Source organism: Watersipora subatra, chromosome 6 (assembly GCF_963576615.1).
Source record: "Watersipora subatra chromosome 6, tzWatSuba1.1, whole genome shotgun sequence".
Classification (NCBI taxonomy): Eukaryota; Metazoa; Bryozoa; class Gymnolaemata; order Cheilostomatida; family Watersiporidae; genus Watersipora; species Watersipora subatra.
This window is the reverse complement of record NC_088713.1, coordinates 8610115-8627004: the sequence shown is the minus strand read 5'-3', so window position 1 is coordinate 8627004 and position 16890 is coordinate 8610115. Positions and strand designations below refer to the sequence as shown.

The following is a 16890-nucleotide window of genomic DNA, read 5'->3' as shown; positions in this document are numbered from 1 at the left end:
TTTAAAACAGTTCATTCGCATACCATTTACAGTTATTAGAGACTAATTGCTTCATTACAGAAATTATGTAATATTTGAAATCTGCAGAAGTTTAAAACCTTGATTTCATCGCTCATACGATTTCATGCTATTTTATTTCATATTGTGCAATGTCTATAATCACCATCTTACCTTCTGTTGGTTGTGGCCGTACGATAGATAACTTCTGATTTGTTATGGAAGCTATTGTACTTCTGTTGCTAAAAGTCGTATTCACGGCTCACATTCACTATTCACTAACAGACTATTCTCAGCTCACATTACCTGACAACTTGTCAAAGGGTGGTAATTTTAAGAAACTCTCATGCGCCTCAAGGATTTGTTTAACAGTATGATCCTTTCAAAGCGGTTCTCATATAGCTGTTGGTACTTATAATTTACGAAGGAATTATCATGAGCAGTAACTTATTTTACAATGTTTGCATAGGTTTTATTTTCGCAAAACTTTTTCAGTAAGTAAGTTGTGCGATCAGTTGCACTTTGTCATTGTAGATACGCCGTCGAAACAATTTGACATGCGTTTAAAACTCCGGTATTATAATAGTTCAGTAGCATATAACCACTTATTATGCTTTCATTTCAGGGTAGAAGTAACATATATTTCTGTTTTGAATAAAGCAATGTTTGATACTTGCTAAATTTATAATATTTCTATGGATACAATTATAGTTCCAGAATAGTTTTGGCCCAAAATATTACTATGAAAGATAAAGTCAGTGTTCCGAGTCGTCTTCTCGTTGCGTATGGGATTGCAATCCTTGCTTTGCTTAATGCGATGTGAAAAATAGTAGTCATATTGTGTGGGTCATCTGGGAGACTCCATAGTTACTTCTCACTGCTTCTAAAAATAGTAATTGGATTGTAAGACATTGTTGGAAACACAGTTTGCAATTTCTTCCAAGTCTGATAACTTTCTATAGCTTATTGGGGCATGCTGATATCCTTTGGTGAGCAGTAATCAAGTTCCAACACTGTCTCACCTTAGCCTTTGATCACGATTCGTTCTTGAAAAGCTGTTTGAAATGCAAATCATTTGAATTCCAAATTAAGTTGTTCCATTTTATCAATCTGTTCTCAGACAAAATCATGCCATACTTCAACTATTTTAAATTAATTCACATAAGATAACTGGTACAATATAAAGTACATGTACACTCAACTACTCATAAATTTATATTAATCCTACTTTGTCATTGTGTGCATGTTAGCCTGTCTGTCCTTTTGCCCTTATGACTAATTTTGTCTTAACTTCACTTGCATATGCTCTGTGTCTTCCACCAGGTCGCCAAAAGTATTTTGTATTAAAACTCTGTCTGGTTTCTGCGAACCAGCTTGTTAAACATTCACCTACAGGCTACCTGATTAAAATTGAAAAACTCTTGGGCACCACTGGACTTATTTCTAGTACCCTATTATTAGAGAAAAGCTAGGCTAGGAGAGGTATTGCCTAATTTGGGGCAGCTCATACTTCAGCCTAGTTTCTTTAGATTTTTATGTAAAAACTTGTAAAAATAGGTGATGTTTTTTATTTCAATAAAAATTAAATAATACACTATAATAATAATAATGTACCATGTAAAATACATAACACAGTTGGCATTTTGTAAATTACATCGAACACACATGCAAACAACAGATGAATACGCAGATAGTTCGATAGGGTGTCATTTGAAAACAAATGTATTTCTTCAGTTTATCTCACAAGTATCACAGCTCTAAATTTTTTTGATTTACATTGAAAAAAGTTTTGTAAAACTACAAAAAAATTGCAGTCTCATTCTTTTTGTTTAAACTCTGATTTGTTGGAGATCGAAAATGTTCAAAAACTGAGGTGGAATTGTACTATAATACTTTAAACATCCAAAGCAACTATTTAAAAATATCATTCTACAAAGGACTAGTTTAGATATTTATTTTTTCTCATTTTTGTCAATTATAAAAAAATTATTATACCTTATGCAATTGTTGAAAATCAACCATTAAATAATTGTTGATCATATAGTTATTGGAGTGGTTTTTTCTATCAAAAAAGTACACGACTCCAATCCTTATATGCCTTTTTAATTTAAAAATAGATAGATAGCTTTCAGCATAAAATTTTAGTGTATTTTTTATCAACCCTTCTATTGTATGAGTTTAATTATAATATAGTGTATGCTAGTTATATTATCTGACATAAGAATTGCAGCAAAAGCAATTAAATTATTAGTTTAAACTTGGCTTGTGATAGAGCACCAACTATACGTCAATGATCAAACAATTTTCCAGCAACTTCCTCTTTTTTAGATTCATTAGTGCCTCATAAATGCACCCGTAGTCTATGATAGAGTAATATCTCTCATTCTGCCCTCTAGTACCCAGGCAGTCTGATGCACTGTGAAAGATTGTCATAGGCATTAGATATCAGCACAATTGTTCCACCTGTTCATCTGAGTTCGATTCCTTTTTGATGCACTATTTTTCTCAAACTCTAAGTGCGGCTTCAGGCAGTCGAACTAGGATGGCTTTTATTATAATAGAGATTTGATAGAAATTACTTTTTGTGTCGCAAACATAATAATAAGTTAGGTATTTTATGCAGTAAGTAATCGTCAATCCGTTAGGCGTTATCTAATCACATTATTACCAGAGCTTTTTTTGCTAATTTCTTGAATAAGCCATTGTAGAACTAGTTGTATTAAAGGCCTGATATCAATCAAACTGGTATCAATCAGATCAAATATTCAAGGAAAGTCATATGACTCAGTTGAAACCCTCACACTTGTTTGTCAGTCATAAAGTAAACATACTGTTTCAATCACTACCAGGCTGATTGTAAAATGTCATAACCTCATTTAGGAAACAGATGTCTGTGATTCAAAGATTTATAATTTTTTCAATTTAATCAACATGTAGAATAGCCATGTTTTGAATTATAGCAAGACCGTGGATAGTTATTCATGTTTGTTTCAGGCCAGCTAAAGCTTCTTGGAAAGGAATATTTATTCATCTGAAATATTGCCAAAAATTGCATTATTTGTGTAAGAGGCAGTTGCGTTCGTTTTTTAGTAATAAATACATACTTTTTTTGTTAGCATTCTAGACTATTATAGGAATGATGTGAAGAAGGCTGGTAAGAGTTATGGTTCATCACAAAATTTAAAACATATTTATCCTTATTTGGAGGTGCGTGCAGATCTAATGATTGGTAAGTTTCCATACAGCAATAGTATATAGCAGCACACCTTCATATGATACTGCAATGCCATCATGGCAACAGACGTGTTACTCTCATTCTGTCATAATTGTGAGTTGCTGTTTGGAAGTGAGACACCTGTGTGATTCGCCATCTTTGTGCGATAGAAATGGCCTTACTGACCAATGGGTTCGCACTTGTGCGCACGCATAAGTCTTGCTTTCCTGTTGCTTACTATCAAACATGCACTGACATAAGGCGTCGCCCAACCATCGCTCTACTACAGCGCAATGTGGAAACATAATCTGCTTGGTAAACTTTGTGGTAAACTCAGCAATGGTTAATTTGTTCCCACAATAAAAGCTTCTCAAAATTGCCCAATCAAATTCTTAGGCAACAGCCACACTCATGCATACGGCTTTGATGAGGTATTATGAAAAAAAGAATTCCACTATTGTCATGAGAGAACAACTCTCTAATTAAACCAAAAGCTAAATTTTGAGTTGCTGTCTATAATCTGTTATAAACAAAACAAACTCTCCTAGACATTGTATTGCTGCCTATGTAATAACTGGTAAATGTAGTCGAAGCAATAAAAATGTACATTTGGAGTATTTTCTGTACGTATATGTTAGCATAAAGAGGTAGAAATCTAAATTTTCGTCTGTTTAAAAATGCTACAACATGATTACAAAGTTGATTGGCATAACCTTTTGAGTAAAATGTGATGAAACAGCTGTGGGCAGGTGACACATTCCTGCAAATCTAGAAGTACAAAGAGACCTGTTTTCAATAATTTCTTTTGTGAGAATTTACTGGTTCATCAAACAATAAACTGATTCACTCAACAAAGAAATTTATTTATGCAAATAACAATGTTTAACACTCATTCTTTAGGTTTAAAAAATTGGTTAGCTTTATAGTGATTTTGATAAAACTGGATCTGTATCAGTTAGCAATCTGCTATTAGATTTCAGCCATATTCTATGTCAACCATTTTGAAATGTAAATGACTACACTGGCTAATAGTACAAAAAAGTGCTATATATTTGTTAAATTTTTTCATTCTCATCAAAAGAGCTCAGAAATAAGGCAACCACTTTAAGTAACCTATGACATACAGTTTAATTCAAAAGCTGTCTGGCAGCAAAGTGTTGTTACAATAAAATGAAGATGAGATTCACTGTAGAATAGTTTTTGTTGCTACATGTGTTTCATATTTAAAACCTTTTTGTATATAATTTGAATTTAATTTATATAACTTGAAAAAACTTAAAACCTGAAAATATAACTTAAACTTTGAATTTTAGCTAGCTGTAAACAATTAACTGATACTCAAAGTTGGTCATTTGGAAAAGCCGCAAATTTTAGTTAGTCATTTTTCATAAGTAAAATATAAATGTGCCAAAAAATTGTCATAATAAATCAGCTTTTAGTGTTTTCTTGCTATTATTTATTTTATGTAAATGCCATTGAGGAAATGCTTAGCATAACTCAATTACGGAAAATAATGAAAAATAAATTATAACAGTATATAAAATATTTAAAAATATAAATGAAAATAGCAGTTGTTACATTTCATAAATCAATTTAATGATAGCAAAAATTGAGCAACTTCCTAAGACAAACAGTATGGTACAAAGCATATTGACCCAAGATGGTTAAGACTAAATGTATTAGAAGTTGTCTAGTCTTACTTCTAATATATTAGGAGTTATCTAAGGCTGTCTCATGAGTAATTCTATTTAAGAAAGCTTTCAATTGTTGAATAAAGCATTGATGCGTTAGAATAAGCTGGGATTAAGGTGAAAGGAGCATAAGAAACAATGTGGCAGCGTAAACTAGCCCATACAGATGTCTGTATATTTTACTGATTCACTGACATTGATTGCATGTGCCATCATACAACAGCACATGTACTGAAGTAGTTTCATGTATTACTGTGATTCGTTAATTTTTATTTGTTGATACAATAAATTACAATTACTGCTCATATTGCAGTTTGTAATGACTGATTAGATTAGTTTTCAAATCTTGTTTTTGGAGGTAACTCTGTAATTAAATATAAAAAATCTACATATACCAAAATAGTAAAAAATTTTGTCTGAGATTTTTGGGTGAATCGAGTGTTTAATATTATTCAAAATTTCAAAAACTCCGGCAGCAGTTCATATTAATAGAGATCTACTGTATGTATTTCAGGACAACGGGTACTATTTTGAATGATACATGTACAGTAAATAGCATAAATTGTTTTTGTTAATTTTTGTTGTCTCCGGCCGAAGACAGAATGCAGCAATCACTGCTGAACATGAGGGACCATAACACATATATATATATATATAGTGCTGTCAGAAATTATGAGACCACCCAATAATTCTCGCCTTTGTTCAACTTTGCACCTCTGCTGGCACTATATTAATTCATTCATTTGCTACATATTGTACATCATTAGATGCAGAAATTTCTCCTTGTTCTAGTAAAGTAAATCAGGAGTCTTTCATTCTTCTTTTACAGCATTGGTGATAGAATTAGTGTCATCAAGTTATCTCTTCAGTGTCCGACCACATAGCTTGTTAGTGGCAAAACGTGATGTCATCACTATGTATGTATATATATATATATATATATATATATATATATATATATATATATATATATATATCTCAGCTTTTGGTTTTTGTCTTTTTGCCTTATTGTACACCATCTGTCCAGTTATAGCAATTAATATCTACCAATGAAAAATCCACTTTGTACTAGTATTGAACTTGGAACCTCTAGTTCTGCAGACAGGAACTTATCCAATACACTACACTGTCTAACTGGCCATACAGTGAAATAAATTGGGTGCATAGGTACTCATTACAGATTCCGATCTTTCACGGCTTCACGCTAAATATGTCAGCCAGCATTATGCTAGAATTGTTTGCCAGAAGAAAAATGCTTAAACTTACATGGGCAGCAAGACTATTGTAATCAGTATAAAGCTGTAGTAGGCACTGCAGTAGGCACTGCAGCGAGTACAGTATGAATTATGCAGGAATAAACACGGTACATAGAAATAAACAAACACCTTCATTTAAAAGTTAAAATGGTAAATGCTGTGTATGCTGATTAAAAGGAAATTTTTCGCTAAAAAATTTTTATGACCCGTGCATCTAGTTTCATATATTATAGTCTTGACCATAATAAAAATCATGTCTGTCTGTACAAAGCCATGCTTACAGGTTTGGAAAACAGGTTACTTTTAAAGGAACTCCAACTCGCCACTTTCAAAATGGTAGACCGGCCCTCTACCACCCACTCCAATAACCCACCTTGCCATACTTTGGACAAATTGTGCAATTATTTAATACACCCGAAGGTCTTGTATGACACAACCAACTGCCAACGCAGTAGTTAATATAATACTATCATTAGAGCATTAACTACCAGCAAAATGGCAAAGACGCTCTCAAAAACAAACACATGCAGAATAGGAATTGGCGATTGTGTGCTTAAAGCAGCAAAAGGTATCACCTACAAATGCGTAGAATTGTCACCAAAACATTTTTGTTTATTTTGTTTTGAATATGCTTGCATTGCTCGATGAACCCGAGGATTTTATCTGGTAGCAGCACTCTGCATGACTACCCACATTTTTTGTGTCTAATGGGCACCCTTAATTTTTGATTGAAAATCAGTACACTATTTTGCATGTTATACACGAATAATTACCATAAAAACTTTGCGCTCAATTTCATCAATTGAAAATACTTTTGTTGTAAAATTAGAATTATGACTTTGGGACTAAATCAAAGCACGCCTGCATTCCGAAGTCTTTGCTGATTGTTTATCATAATCTCTATCAATAAATCCCTCTTTGTCATTGTGTGCACGTGTGTTAATGTTATACACTTCAACATTTTTTTGGCTGGTTTTACCCAAACCTTACATACATGAGGTTCGTTCCTGACAGATCACTAGAATATATAGTCTCAAAACAGTCTGATTCTTGAACCATCAGCTTAAACAGCTATCTGCAGCATGCATGTGCTTTATACAGATGGCTCTTTGACATTAAAAACTTTTCGCATGTATGGCTCTCAGAAAAGCCATTTGCAACTGAAAAATTTTTTTGAACTTCTTTTTTCCGATTCTTCCTGTTTCCAGTCAAATCAGTGTAACGATATTTGTTGAAATCTATACATGTGCTGCGTGCTATCTGATTGAAAATAAAATAATTTTTGGCCAATGCCAGGTTTGCTGCTAGTGACATAGTAAGTGGAAATAAAAAAACACACCCAATTTTGACTAGTTAGTCGGCAAGTTTTTGTCAACTTGTCATAAAGAATTGCGTTAGATTATCAATAAATCTAGATTTTAGCAAAATCGGTCAAATTATTAGTTACTGCACATAGCTTAAGAGTGAAAGGGTTCGAAAAGAAAAAGAACTATATCTTCACAAAAAGTATATTATAAAATGCAGTTTTAAAATTAAAAGTAACAGCAATATGACAGTATCTTTTTGTATAAATATGTGAAATACTATTGCCTAACTAATATGCTCTGAAATTTTATGCTTTTGTATAATATGCAAACACAGTAGAAATTTTATAAATTTTGATAATCATAAAAATATAGATCACAGAAGCAACACACTTAGTTGCATAAACTTTAATATACATAGCACTAGAAAATACTCAACTAAATACGGAAAAATAAAACTTTCAAATAAAAGTGTGTAGTTTTATTTGTGTATATTATTTTAATTTATTATAACTAATGTCAGAAACTAGTAAAGTGAGAAGTTTCAGCAATCCTATTTGCTTGTATTCTAATTAGGAAGGAAGGTACAAAATATTACTGCAGAGTGAAATTTATTCTTGCTGTCTTACATGACCTTTTTTATTTTGCAAATACAGCATGCTGCCTAACTTTTAATACCAATCTTTTTCAATTAAAACAGTTAACAACTTTTACAAATTTTTTTCAATTCCTACAAGCCAATGAGTATACCAACCTGGGAATGCTTGCTGGTGGTCCAGCAACCTGAACTCTCCCTGGTGGTCCATAGCTCAGTGTCTTACTCATAGCTGCAGCATCGCTACCGGGTGGTCCAATAGGCACCCTCTCCAAACCCACTGGCTCAGCTGATTGACCTCGAAAGCCTGCTGGAGGAGCCACACGCCACTTTTTCATTGACTGTTCCCATCGCAATAGGTCCATAGCACTCCCAGGCATGCCTAGCAGTAAACAATAAATTGTGCAAAGAACGAACAACTCCAAGATTTTATTAAACAATGTCATGAAAAAAATCCACACAGTTTGCGTGTAGCTGTCAATTGATGTCGTAACGTTTTAGTGGCAAATGCACAAACTTCATCAGTGTTTCACCTTTTCTTCCGAACCCTCTACGTGCATACATATCTGTGTACACTTATAGGTTAAATCTGCATTAGGTTTTCACCTTCATTTTGAGCCTTTTTGACTCAAAATAATACATATTGGGGTGCTATTTACTCAGTTTGTTTATTTGCTTATCTAGTTATATTTTTTACAAATTAAATTTGATAATAATTTATAATTAGTTGTTTTAGTTTTAGCGGTAAACTCTGCTTTAGAGATTTTCTTTGTGGTCATTTTGTGAGCTCTTGACTCAAAATAATACATATTTTAGCAGTGTTTACTCAGTTTGTTTATTTGTTCCTGTTGATATTTATGTATTAATACACTCTTTATTATAATATAATAAGTATATATAATAATATATACGTAATTTATACACTTTTTATAAGTGGTCTGCTCATGGATAAATCAACTATGTAATTATGTATCAATTATGTGTATCAATTAAGTGTATCAATTATGTATTAATACACTCTTTATAAGAGTGTATTAATACATAAATATCAACTGTATGATATTTATGTATTAATACACTCTTTATAAGAGTGTATTAATACATAAATATCAACTGTATGATATTTATGTATTAATACACTCTTTATAAGAGTGTTTTAATACATAAATATCAACTGTATGATATTTATGTATTAATACACTCTTTATAAGAGTGTATTAATACATAAATATCAACTGTATGATATTTATGTATTAATACACAATTAATACTGTATGATATTATCAACAAGACATAAATATGTCTTCTCATGGGTTCATCAACTATTTGCATTATCAAAAAAGATAAACATTTTTGAAATTTCTAATTGTTTCTGTGTTTGAGCTTGTTTCTGTTTTAAATATTCGATAAGAAACTTGTAACGGTGAAGAAAGTCATAAATTAAAGCTCCTTAATCTTTGCTATGAATACAAGGCATTAAGTTGAGGTTACTAACTGCTTGTATCAATCTTCCATCGCTATAGATGTTTGTTTATTTGAATATTAAAGGTACATGTAATATTAATATGACTTGCTCATGTCCTTTTTTCTCTTGAATAGGTGGGAGTTTACTAACAGTCCAAAGTATTGTGAATCCTTCAACCCAGATTTTAACAGTTTTTATTTAAAACAAAACAAAAACATTTTGTCATAATAAGTTTCACCCATTTCCCGATGAGCAGAATTTTTTGAAATACGTCATATACTACGAGTATACAAATTTTTAAAAATAAATGCCTCAGTAGCAAAGATGTGAAAGACCAATGAACAAACATTTTCTTTCTATCTCAGTCGAGGTGACCAAGACTGTCTACAGTTGTGGCTTGCGTATGATAGCAGATCTCCAATCAACTCGATTACAAGCAGTCATCTGTCATGAGTTTGTATTGATCTACCTTCATTGAAAATTCTTTTTAGTTGCTACTCCTTTGTAGCAGAATCTAAGTCTCCCTTGATTTTATTTACCATCGTATTGTTGTGTGTATAATAGCTGACGTTGAAGCCAGTATTGTAATTGAACAGACAATAAACTGCGTTAAACCTGGTTGAAATTGCTAAGAATTTTCACATATTTGGCCATGCAAAGGTAAGTCAACTAATAAAATTAGTTTTGTGATGCAAATGTTGACTGACAGCACCAGCACACCTTAAATATGAACTTACACAAAATTTTTGTAGATTTTATTAGAAAATATCTGTATTTTTCTATCATTTGTGATTGTTTTTCATGTTTGAGATGATCTGACTGCCGAGATGTTTCTAAATTACCAGCAATTCCCCTGTCATACAGCCCACGACCAAAGTGATATTGGAAAAAAGAAAGGGTACTGATGGTTGAGAAATGCAATATTAGCAGTCAAATGGCACCGTAGTGCAATAGGATAACTGCAATGGTAGCCGCAATGGTAGCTGTAATGTACTGGGTGTGGGTGTTATTATATATACAACAAATAGCAATAATGAAAGGAAAAGATTATATGTTTATATCTCTCCCCTGCAGTAGGAGAAATGCAATCTTGGTCAATATTAGAAGTAAAATGCATTGATATTATTAGAATAACCAACATTATTAATATAGTAATACAGTAATAATAGAAAACCAATGCACAATTTTGTTTACATTTCAAAATGTCATAGCTAACAATATCAAGAAGTTGTGATATTTATATAGATTTTTAGAAAATCCATTTAACAAATATATTTAACAAATCATCGATGTTGTTAGTGTGACTATAAGACTTCAAGAGTCATCCAAACTTATAATTAAATATTGTAATAATCTCATAAGAATCGTTAGAAAAAAATACCATCGTCATTTCCTTTACTTTCACTGCTTTGGACATCAGTTAGAATACCAAAGTAAGTACTCAAAAGTTTCCAAAATGTCAGTTACTTTGAAATCGGCAAAAAAGAAACGATTTCTGTACTTCTACGTTAATTACAGAAACCTTCGGCAATTCGACAATGCTATAGACTGGTAAATTGTGCACGCTATTTTTCGTGAAATGCGCACGACTTAATGGTTCTGTTCTCTGTCGCTAGGCGTTTCGTTTGCCGATCTTAATTTTGATAAAAGTAAGGCTTGGCCAGATTTAATAAAGATTTTCGGCCAAATTAATCTGTCTATTTGTGTATAACCCGATCAGATGGGTAAGGTTTAGGAATATGTCGACAATTTTCAAAGACTTGGTAACATATTCAAATAGGCTTATTTGTGTTTTGTATCGTTATTATACTTTAACGACTCTACAAAAAATGGTTAAATTTGTTGATGAGATTTCGATACAATGGTTTGCGACGTTGTTAATGAATAATTTTCATAAGTTGTGTGCACATGCATTTATCATAAAAACTCTCATACTTCGCTCCGCTCGTTTGTCGTGGGAAAATCAATAAAACTTGATCGTGATTAAAATGCTCAAAAGACAAATATAAATATCATCAGCTGTTATCATAGCTATAGTTGATATCAGCTACTGTGTTCAAGTTGCAGCATTACGTGTCTCTATTCTTTGAGATTATAAACAACATAATTTATTGATTTTATTGATTTTAATCTTGAAACATACTGGCATTCAAATTACCTCAAACATCAAAAAAAAATCGCAAATGATATAAAAATACTAATACTCTCTGATAAAATCTACAAAGATTTTGTGTAAATTCATCTTCAATTCAACACTTGCAGTAAATTGACAAACCATTTAAAACCATACATGTTATACATATATGTACATAATGTACATGTATGCACGTAATGTATGTACATGTACATACATTACGACTGTTAGTTAGTTCTAGTAGGGACCCACTACACTGAGCGGTACAAAATTTTCTACATGCTTCCATTATGGCTGCAATCAAAATAGCAAGTCAGCATGTTCTATTACTCAAAGAGTTAGTCAAAGTACAGAAGACAGAGTGTAGCGTACACCAGCCCTTTGAAAGGAATGAGAAAAAGATGTCTGTCAACAAACCGTTCATTGTTCTCATAGCCCGAGGTCCTTTCTCCTCATCCATAGGAGCTGACAGAAGTGCTTGTGGGCCTTTCACCCTCTCATCTACAAGTTTCAGAATATTCCTCAGATCTTATGCTTTATTTTCTGTCAAGTCTTACTGTCCCAGATCAATTATATCAATTCGTATAATTATATCAATTGTTGTGATGTTATATCAATTAACATATCAATTGATATAATTATAACAATTATATCAGTTGATATAACATAAAAATTGATATATTTGTTATAATTATAACAATGGTTATAGCGTTATACCAATTAATATAACAATATACCGTTTCATATAACATTATACCAATCGATATCTGTTATAGTTGCATCAATTGTTATAATGTTATACCAATTAATATGATTGTTATAATAATTTTGACTATATCTGCATGCTACTTTACAATCTTCCTCTAGTACAACCAAACCACAAGTTACGATCACCTCTGCGTACAGTTGGTTTAACATATGACATTAAGTTTTAGCAATTATTTATTTTGACATAGAAAAAACTTTTCAACATACAATTCTCAAAACTTTTGAGACTTTTCAATGTTGTAAGTAAACAAGAAAGTTATGGTAAAAAGTACAACTAAGATGAGATTGTTACTAATAGATAAATTGAGTTGATTTCAACCACATTCATCTCAATTTAAAGGGAGCTACACTGTGTTTTTTTCATTCACACTATGTCTGGATTTATGAAATGTCAAACCTTCACATCCTGGCAATGTAATACCAGAACTTTTGTTACGAATTTCTACTTTATTCATTTACTTTTTACAAAAAAATTAAGTTTCGATTTTCATTTGTTTATGTAGTTTGTGATATAATAAATTTGTCTCAACTGTATATTTTATTATTTATTGTAGTTATTGAGCTGTGGAACAAATAGAATAAAATTTATTTTGCTCACGTAAGAATATTTCATAGTAGAATATAAAAATGTACATATAAGTGTATTTCCTATTCATTCATATTTTGTTCATGTAAGAGTATTTCCTCAAACACGTGCCATTGGCAAAATATGAAGCAAACATCAGAATGTATCAACTGCGCGAGCTGAGGTTTGAGAGTGTACCTTGTTTTACTAACAAACACTCCTTTGTTCAACCTAGTACTAGGTTAGGTTATACACTACTTAGTGTATACTGCATATGCTAAGTATGAAGCCCAATTTAAGTATGTAGAGTTGCTCTGAAACTGTAGTAATATGGCTATAAAAGGAAATATGATTGTAACAGTGCTTATAGCAAGTCTCTCAAACTTGCACGCACTGATGTTGAATGTCAGACGATTTTTTTAAATAAAAATAATACAAAGCTGAATGAACTCAATTATACTTGTGTTAGCTAAATATTGACTAATTATTCCATATAATAAAAGTTATTCTTAATATACATGTATGTGAATAAATTGTTAAATCTAATTTTTAGAAGAATCGCCGAATTTACCAGTGGTAGTCTTACCAACCTATATTATCTCAGAGATGAATATACCATCTGCATTTATCAAAAGAGACTAACCAAGGTTACATGGTATTTCTACTCCTACAGCTTAATAAACCTTTTCTATTAGAATACAATACCTGACTGAGGTTCGCTCAAGGGACCACACTTTCTTATTTATATATATATATATATATATATATATATATATATATATATATATATATATATATATATATATATACATGTATATATTACCTCATTGGCAACAACTTTATTTCAGACAGAAGTATTTTTAAATTATGACATGCAAGAATCAAACAATAGGTGTGATATGTAGCATTTAATATACACCTCTCTCTGTCTCTGTTAAGAGAATGGATATTAGGTGTAACACTGTTAATGGAGCTAGCAATAATATATTTATAATAATAGTCTAAGGTTGTATGCAACCTGTTTATATGACATACGCTGAAATTATGCCCTTAAACATATGCTAAGTGCATGTTATCTCTAGTCAAACTTATTTAGCAGCTATAGTAGCAAACCAGACTGAAGATTGTATCTGTTTAACCTTTGCTCACCTCAGGTATACAGGAAATCTCTGCACTTGACACAATACGCATCACCATATTTTGTGTTAGTCACTCTAATTAAATTTATTACTTCAGCAAGTTTTAGCTGGACATTCCTCCTTGTTGGCAGCAATTACTTATGACTATTGGGGTCACGTATAAGGGTGCTACACAAACACCGACATATTAGACCAAATACATATACCATAAAGAGCACATACTGAACTTATCAGTATCTGCATTAAAAAGCTAGCCAAGCCACGCCATAGCAACTCCTTATTAAATTTAGAAGTAAAGAAAATTAAATTTTGTAAGTTGATGAATAGTACATTGTAGAAGTTTCTAGAAGCCCAAACTTAAATATTGTCCATACTAAAAAGAAACTTCGCTAAACAAGCCATTGCCATAACAATCTACATCATATTTGGTAGTAAAGCAAAAGAAACTTTAGAAGCTGACTCTCTATAATGTAGAAACTTCCGGAAGTTCAAACTTATCATAGCAAGTATTAAAGAGAAACCTCACTTTGTTACACAAGCCATTGCCATATCAATCTACATCATATTTGGCAGTAAAGGAAAAAGAAACTCTAGAAGCTGACCCTCTATAATGTAGAAACTTCCAGAAGTTCAAACTTATCATAGCAAGTATTAAAGAGAAACCTCACTCTGTTTACAGAAGCCATTACTGTATTAATCTACATCATATTTGGAAGTAAAGGGAAAGAAACTATGGAAGTTGAATCTCTTTAAAATTTAGAAACTTTCATGATATGAATTATTTAAAAATCATACCGAGGCTTTGTAAAAAGAAACAAGGAGCAGTAGTAGTGGTCTAATAATATAGAGATTGGGTTTTAAACCACAAGCTAAGTTTGATTCTCAGAAAAAGCTGTTGGTATTGGTAGGAAAGACAGCTGACCTTAAATGCCAGTTCTCTAAATGGCCGCTCCGTTGTCATCCAAACCACTAAAGTGGATCAGGTGTGAAGTCATAGATTTTGTGAATAGAACCAATTTTTAAAAAAGTTTCATTGATCCTAATGCTCAAATTAGTTTCTTAATAAATCTACCAAGAATGAAGGCTCTTACAACTATCCTGTGCTACAAACTTACAGTGCTGCTTTTGAAGAAGGTCCACTCTTACTGGAGGAGAAAATGTTGAAACTAAGGCAATTAATCCAAGCCCAACAACTATAAGTGAGAAAAGTGTTTTCATGATAAATCCGTAGGGAGTACGTAACAAGTGACCACAAACTTATTCTACAAAATTTAATAAAGCTAATCGCAAACATCTGCAACTCCTTACACAACCCAGCGTTTCGTTGGCTGTTTGGCTTGAATCAAAGCATTTGATTGGCTGCATGAGAACCCTTACAGTGTTTGATTGGCTGTTGATACAATTGGGCCTACGAACTCTGGAATTGATTATAAGACACCCACCCATCGAAGAATATAACAGAAGTCTGTGACGACTTGGATTGTATTATCTACAGCCTACAGGCGTGTCAGATTCCTGTCAAATTCATCCTTTCCTGAAGAGGAAGTTTGACGTAAACTAGGTGTGTAGGACTGAATATGATCATCATGGCATTCCAAATTTTATTACTCAGAACCTAATGCAGTTGCACTGGATGACTCATTGTTTAGTTTATTTGGATACATCAGCTGCATAAAGCTTAATAAAAATGCAGAAACTAAATTACTCAATTCCATTTAAGTTGTCTTAATGTTGACTACACATTCCGTCACTTTTCGCGATAGCAAAGTCAGAAATAGTCATTGCATTGTAAGACTTATAGACTTATAAAGAAATAAGTCTCTCTTCTCAACCCCACCTAGACATTGTGAGCAGCATAATATCACATGCAGCGCCTTTAGAAATATAATTACCATTGTTTCTTCTAGCATCCGGTAAAATCATTATGCCTGGTCAACAGCGTATATAATTGTTACTCTTTTCCTGGTAGTCTGGTGTGCTGTGAGATCATCAGGTGTGCCGATAAAACACGGAGAATAAATGTATGCACAATTATTCCAACATCTTGGAAGACATCTCAGACTCTACCATAAATCTAAGGCGTTGCAAGTATTCTACAAGAAGCCACATGTAGCTTCAAATTTTTGATTTCATATTCTTAATGTTAAAATTTTATAATAATTTTGGTTTTCGCACTTGCCTGTGGTGATCACAATTATGGGACCACTTAAAATAAACATAGTTTTTGTTGTCAATTCATTTATTGTTCCGTCGGTATTAGGTGAATTATGACAATATGCATATTAATGGAGTGCTCAGAATGTACTGTATAAGAATATTATTTAAAACTCTGATATTTGCTTGATTAGCTTGATTTTGGTACAATATGCCATTTTTGGCATGAAGCGGTACAAAAATCCAAAACAAATCTTTTTTAATTTGTGGAAAACGCAACTTAATTTGACATAATTTTAAAACATAGCTTTATAAAAGTTAATTGGTGGTGTTTTTAAGTTCCTTGAGAGTATTTCTAGCATCCTAGTATTTGGCATGACACAATAAGCCTAGACAGACCTGATAGGATATAATGGGTACCCATTAAACAGATTTTATTACTAGAGTGCACCTTTGGTGGCAGACAGAATGTCTAGAAAATTTGCTTTTCAAATATATATAATATGTATGGTCTGAGATTATAGGGAAAGGGAGTTTATGCCATAAATGAAAAAGATTATTATGAAATTACCAGTCGGGCCCATTATTATGATCACCACTGTATTTTC

At 32.2% G+C, this 16890-nt stretch overlaps 1 protein-coding gene across 1 annotated transcript; it reads right to left on the bottom strand.

Moving 5' to 3' along the window:
* Positions 1–541: 541 nt before the first annotated feature.
* Positions 542–15357, bottom strand: LOC137398892 (uncharacterized). Its single transcript, XM_068085056.1, has 4 exons — positions 15244–15357; positions 12074–12157; positions 8217–8439; positions 542–880 (listed from the first exon to the last, which is right to left on the bottom strand). Exons 1-4 carry the CDS (start codon positions 15344–15346, stop codon positions 865–867), a joined length of 426 nt encoding a protein of 141 aa, XP_067941157.1. The 5' UTR covers positions 15347–15357; the 3' UTR covers positions 542–864.
* Positions 15358–16890: the final 1533 nt, after the last annotated feature.

What these genes read in the sequence shown, in the direction of transcription:
- LOC137398892 (XM_068085056.1), bottom strand. Translation starts at nt 15,346, where the DNA reads ATGAAAACACTTTTCTCACTTATAGTTGTTGGGCTTGGATTAATTGCC. An exon ending in CCTTCTTCAAAAGCAGCACT is followed by an intron (nt 12,158 to 15,243) that starts GTAAGTTTGTAG and finishes TGAAACTTGTAG; the next exon opens with ATGAGAGGGTGAAAGGCCCA. An exon ending in GGCTATGAGAACAATGAACG is followed by an intron (nt 8,440 to 12,073) that starts GTTTGTTGACAG and finishes GTTTACTGCTAG; the next exon opens with GCATGCCTGGGAGTGCTATG.